Here is a 6,210-nt window from a genome sequence, read left to right on the forward strand (position 1 = left end):
CAGGTACATGGGAAACTAGCCCCTCGGTACATTGGACCGTACCGAGTACAGAAGAAAATTGGAGCCGTAGCATATCGTCTAGAGCTACCAGAAGGAATGGCTGACATACACCCAGTATTCCATGTATCCCAACTGAGAAGATGTCTAAGGGAACCCGAGAAAGAGCATGTGCTAGAAGAAGAAATAGCTTTACAGACACATCTGCGGTACCAGGAAGTACCTGTCAAGATTTTGGACACTGTCACAAAAAGGACAAGAAACTCCGAAGTACGGATTTGCAGAGTTCAGTGGAGCAGACATGGAGTGGAAGAAGCTACATGGGAACGTGAAGATGCCCTGAAAAAGAGTTTCCCCATCTATTTAGGAGCCAGCCGAATCTCGAGGACGAGATTCATTTTAAGTGGGGTAGGTTTGTAACGCCCGTATTTTTATCTTATTTAAATTGCATTACCAATCACTAGATTAAAAATCTTCTAAACCTTTTCCGCCGCGCGAGCTCCCAAAGCCCACCTCCCGATTTTCCGCCGTCCTGACATTGTGCAGTCTCTTCCTCTTTTTCCGCGGAGCCACCCGTCCATTTTCCTTTTCCACCGGCCCCGCCGTCCCGTCGCATCACCGTCATGTCGCGGTCGGCCGCGTGCGCCTGCCCGGCCGCGATCGTCGATGCCGTGCGCATGTCCCCTCTTTTCTATTCTCATATTTTGTTCAAATCCATTTTATTTCTCTCTTCTAAATCTCCTGCTTGCTTATTTAAATTGTTGAGTAACGCAACAATTTAAATTTCATATTTTTGCAAATTTAAATTGTTGAGCTACTGAGTGAAAATTTAAAATAAAAAATAAAATAAAAAATTATTTATTTATTTAAATGAGCACGCGTTACTGGCTGAGCACACTGTCCCCGTTGCTGGCTGTGCACGCGCGCTCGCATCGCGCCGCCCGCATCACGCCACGGCCGCCGCGGCCGCTGCTGCTCGCTGTGCCACTGTGTGCTTGCTGCTCGTGCACGACAAGCCGGCGTGCGACCCGCTGATGCGCCGGTCTGTCTCCGTCCCGTCCCCTCACCCTCGCAGCTTGCGCCTTATCCCCGAGCATCCCGGCCACCATTAATGGCGAGGTTCCTGTGCTGCTCGTGACCCTCCCATGCCGGCCATCTCCCCGCTCCCTCTCGGCCTATAAATCGGCCTCCGAGCCGCCCCTCACTCCGCCCACGCCGCCCCAACACCTCCCCTCGTCTACCTCGCGCTGCAGCTCGCCGCCGCCGCTCACCATTGCCGGCCACCACCTATCTCCGTGGACAGCCTTCCGTAGGCCGTCTCCGCATGAGGTGAGGGCAGGAATCGGACCCCCTCGGCCTCCTCTCCGTTTTCCGCGTCTCCCCGGGCGTCGCCATGCACTAGGGGGCCGGCGCTCATGGCCTGACGCCCCCCCATCCTACCGCTCCCCTCCCCCTCTGTTCTGTCTTGAGGAAGAAGAAAGGCAAACTTATGCATAACCCCCTCCACTTTTTCTTCTTGTGCAGTCCGTAGCCCTCCACCTCCCTCTCTCAAATATTTAATCAGAGCTCCTTCTATCTCTTTATTTTATTACAAATAGGTCCTCGTCCTTTTAAACTGCTCCCTAAATGACCTTTAACTCATCAGTTCATGCGACATTTTGTTCCGAATCGATTCCAAACTCCACCACGCATCATCTCCAAATATTTTCTCCAAGTCTCAGGATCCACATCCGACAAATATAATAGTCTTCCCTATTTTTTTTAAACGAAGCTCCCTATTTTCCTCTCCTTTTTTAAGCTCGTCGGCGTACTCTGTTTTTATTGTGTGACTGTTTGTGTGTCGTAGCCGACGGTGTGACCGAGGAGGAGCAGTACCGCGAGCCGGAGCCCGAAGACCCGTACCTCGAGGAGGAGCTTCCAAAAGGCTTTGAGGACAGCAAGTCCAATCCCATCCTTTGATGCATATTTATCCCAGTTTTGTAAACACAACCTATTGGCCTATTTCATAAAATACATTGTTTTATTGCAAGACATGGTTGGGGTAGCCACCCCTTGATTGCTATGACTATTCCATGATGACCTAGGTTAATGTCTATATAGGATTTGCTCTGTTGGACGTTAACTACTGTTAGAGACGCTAAGGACCTTTTATTCCCTTTATTATATTTTAACCATGACCACAACGCGCTTTATCGAAAATAAAGGTGTGAGTGTTTTAAAAGATAAAACAGAATTTCGGGAAAATAAAAGAAAGATATAACTTGACGAGATGGACGGTGTTTCTTGTGTGAAATGCCACTAGTGAGCTTGTACCTTTGTGCACTACAAGAAATCTTAGCTTTTATGACAAACCGAATCTGTCATGTAAAGTAAGCAATTGGTCATAAAAAGTAAGTTATGACCAAAATCCCCGCGTCACAGTGTCGTCACAAAACGACCGTCACATAAAGTACCTCGTGACGGTTTTATGGTCAACGGTCACAAAATGTCTGTATCTTTTGTGACGGAGGGTTTGTAGCGTCACATATTGTTTCCTTTTATGACGAGTACTTCTGTCATATATTAGCTAGTCAACGCATCACATTATGTACGAGTCGTCACAAATGCTAAGACGAAGAACAAGTTTCGATGGTTTTTTGTGACATCGCAGTGTCGTCATGTATAGTTTTTGTAGATTATGTGACACTTATATTTTGTCATGTTTTGTACTGGTTCGTATGCTATTTACAGACATTTGCAGACGAGTCTGTGGCATCACACTAGTCTTTCATCATAGCATACAAAAGCATAATTAATACACATATATCAGCCATCATCCACAGGATTGACACCACAATTCTCAAATCATTCAGAATTCACAGGTCAACACAATTCACTGAAGCCATCATGGATACACATGTTCCAACCACAAACTTGCAGCATACTTGTTCAACCACATAGTTCCAGGTTCAACCACACATGTTCCAACCACAAAGTTCGAAGCACAGACTAAGTTAAAGCAATGTAGCAAAAGCTTAGACAAAGGCCTCATCCTCAGAAACTGCAGTCATACCTCAATCTTTCTGAAGTCTCAGGACAGCTCGCAGCAGCGCATTAGTCTCCTCAAACCTGCTAGTCATCCCCCTCACTTCCTCTTGGGTCTGCCGCAGCAAGTTTTGGTTTTCTTCAAGTGCGTCCTGCTGAGCTTGAAGTTGTGCCTGCAACTCTTCCCGCTTCCTAGCAGCTTCCTCTCTTTCAGCTTGGAGGGTTGCCTCAAACTCAGCTCGGATGCGTGCTTGTGCTGCTGTTGATGAGGACTGAGCATTCTTTGATGGTCGAGGGGCACCAATGTTAGGAAGAAATGTGGATGAGCGGCTGATCTCGCTAAGAGTTTCATCAACAATCTTGGTGGGAGATTTTTTTTCTTCTCCTTCTTCTGGCTCTCTATCCTTCTCTGCCACCATCCGTTCCTACATAAAGAGAATGCAGTTAATAACAAGGCCAGGCACGTACTTGAGTACAATAGATGTATCAAATCATTTTGGAACTTACATATATTTCATTGGCAAGAGGAGTGCGACCATTTTTGGAACTTTTCATACATTCCCCAAAGAACTCTACAGCATCTGGATCGCTGTTGTTGTACTTAGGCCTCTGCAGCATGTAAAAGCCTTGGATGACTTTGAAGCACACATCTCAGTTTGCATTGCATAGTAACAAAAGGATCCAGCCGAAAACCAGGCAATCAGTGTGCATACAGAACAAAATAATCACATACAGTACAAGAAGCAAAATGTTTAGTATCAGAAAGAGCCTTGCCCTTTTCATCCATCTTTCTGAGTTTCCCTGTGCAAATAAATTCCAAAAGGAAAAACACTACAAATAGCTATTCAGTAGAGGAAAAACACTACAAATATCCATGAACTACATTTTCCTTTGCAACATAACAGGAGCTTAAAGATGTTGAACATACAACCGAAAAGCACCCCAAAAGTGCCCCAAGTGAAAGCAATAGTATTACCGGGCTGTATCGATAGGCTATGTAGGACCTAGAACCAGTTTTTTGGTGAAGCTGCACCTTGGATCGGTTTACTTTATTCTTCGCAGATTTCTCCTGCACCACAAATGCAATACAAACTTCTAATTGACAGGCATAGTTTGATTGCATGTTAACAAAAGCAGTGATGCAGGCCATGGACCTGATTCTTTGGGTCACACCAGTACTTTATGAGCTCGATCCACTCCTCTGTCTTCATTTTAGGTGGAGGTTCTTTGGCCAACAGCTGTTCCATTGTGAGGGACTCGTCGAAGTACTTCCTTTTTAGGTGATACCTCTGCTGCTTTACTCCCTTCTTAATGATATCAGTGCATACAGATTTGCTTGGTCCATCATTCTTAACATCCACATCCAACCTATTCTGCAGTCACACAAATCATTTATTTGACAAAATTTCTTACATGGGAGTAGAGCTAGTAATGAAAGAAAGTAGTTGAAGTGAATTAGGTGTCTCACCGCCACTTTATCAAGCACTTTTTGTACTTCTACTGGCCCCCCATCTTTTTCATAAAGCTTCCAAGATGTGTAGATAGGCAGCTTGTCTCTAAGAGCTACACCAGTTTCTGATGCCAGCTTCGCTGCTTGAAGTGGGACATCAGGTCTTTTCTTCCCTTCAGCCACTTGGATAGGCAGCTTGTTTCCTCTCTTTATCATCTTCTCTAAGCCAAGCCCTATGGTTTTCTTGCGGACTTCCTTTCGGGGCGCTGCATTGGCAAATAACATGCAAAATGGGTTATTATAGCAGCCACAAATGTAGATATTGAATGTAGATAATAGGGGTTGGAAACACATATTGATTACCAGGAACAAAGTCACCAACTGGTTCTCCTTCAATTGTATGACCCTCTGAATCGGCATCAACTTGGTCATTTGCGTCATTGATGTCATTGCTTTGCCTAGAGCTCTGTACACCTGGCGAGGTTTCTACAGGAACTGATTGGTTAACACTAGTCGTGGGAGTAACTTGTGGAAACACGGTAAGGATGGGTGTAGGAGTAGGAGTACTATGCTCAGTGTTTCCACTAGGCGTAGATATGGGTGGACTGGTGCTGGTAATCTAGAAGCACTGGAAATCGGATTAGTTTTAGGGTTGGCTTTCGAAGCGGTCTTAGCAGGCAAGCGCAATCTTTTCCTAGGTGGTGGACGGCCTCCTGGCGATGCCATGGCTGCCTGCTGCCTAGTCAATCTGGTAGGCGTGCACGGTGGTAGCTGGTTTGCATCCTTAGGTGGTGGACGGCCTCCAGGCGATGCCATGGCTGCCTGTTGCCTAGTCAATCTGGTAGGCGTGCACGGTGGCAGCTGGTTTGCATCCTTAGGTGGTGGACGGCCTCCAGGCGATGCCATGGCTGCCTGTTGCCTAGTCAATCTGGTAGGCGTGCACGGTGGCAACTGGTTTGCATCCCTAGGTGGTGGACGGCCTGCAGGCAATGCCATGGCTGCCTGTTGCCTAGTCAATCTGGTAGGCGTGCACGGTGGCAGCTGGTTTGCATCCCTAGGTGGTGGACGGCCTCGAGTAGGCCTGGCTGCCTGTTTCCTAGTAAATTTGGTAGGCGAGCACGGTGGCAGCTGGTTTGCAGCCGGCATATGTGCCGTCTTTTGCTTCTTAGTGCGAGTTCCTGGAACCATCGCTCGTACCTGCCAAGAGAAACATGCATCTTATCGATTAAGGATAATGAGTGAAGTACATTAAATGACTACAATGAAGTACATGATTGAAAAAGACTAACTACATACTTGTTAATTGGCCTAGTAATGCATCTCACCTTAGTATTATCCTCATGTTTTAGGTCATCATCGTAGTCATCATCACTGTCACATTGGTTATCAATGTCAGAGGATGGGTCATATTCATTGTCAGACTCTATTGTCTTCCCCATGCACTTTTCCTTTTTCGAAAAAACATCTCTAACATCCTGAGCTAGTATTGGAATACCCAGAGACGCAAAAATTTCCTGGACCTCCCTTACCCTTTCATCCCTTTCCAGCTCGTACTGAGTTTTTTTCATTTCTTACTTAGTTTCATGAAACGGACAGAGAGCAGAAACTGGATTCAGTTTCTGTAAAAGAGATGCAAAAGAACTAACAAATCAGTATTCTTTAAAATGTTAGGAAGAAGAAAAAATAACAATTAACAGAATGTAAGATTACCAAGCAATGGAGGAGAAGGGGGAACTAAC

General features: G+C 45.9%; 1 protein-coding gene and 1 long non-coding RNA gene across 2 annotated transcripts; both read right to left on the reverse strand.

Moving 5' to 3' along the window:
• Positions 1–2,951: 2,951 nt before the first annotated feature.
• LOC112878220 lies at positions 2,952–3,689 on the reverse strand. Its single transcript, XM_025942651.1, has 2 exons — positions 3,529–3,689; positions 2,952–3,446 (listed from the first exon to the last, which is right to left on the reverse strand). The coding sequence occupies exons 1-2, from the start codon at positions 3,637–3,639 to the stop codon at positions 3,051–3,053; spliced, it is 507 nt and encodes a 168-aa protein (XP_025798436.1). The 5' UTR covers positions 3,640–3,689; the 3' UTR covers positions 2,952–3,050.
• Positions 3,690–4,348: 659 nt separating this feature from the next.
• Positions 4,349–4,976, reverse strand: LOC112877905. Its single transcript, XR_003225595.1, has 3 exons — positions 4,835–4,976; positions 4,490–4,737; positions 4,349–4,394 (listed from the first exon to the last, which is right to left on the reverse strand). It is a non-coding gene; the product is annotated as an uncharacterized LOC112877905 (long non-coding RNA).
• Between the last annotated feature and the right edge of the window lie 1,234 nt (positions 4,977–6,210).

This window comes from Panicum hallii, chromosome 9 (assembly GCF_002211085.1).
Source record: "Panicum hallii strain FIL2 chromosome 9, PHallii_v3.1, whole genome shotgun sequence".
NCBI classification, from domain to species: domain Eukaryota; kingdom Viridiplantae; phylum Streptophyta; class Magnoliopsida; order Poales; family Poaceae; genus Panicum; species Panicum hallii.

Bases quoted from the DNA above. Each gene is read 5' to 3' on its own strand.
- LOC112878220 (XM_025942651.1), bottom strand. From the start codon at position 3,639: ATGCTGCAGAGGCCTAAGTACAACAACAGCGATCCAGATGCTGTAGAG. The intron at 3,447-3,528 runs GTAAGTTCCAAA...CTCTTTATGTAG, and splicing joins CTCTTGCCAATGAAATATAT to GAACGGATGGTGGCAGAGAA.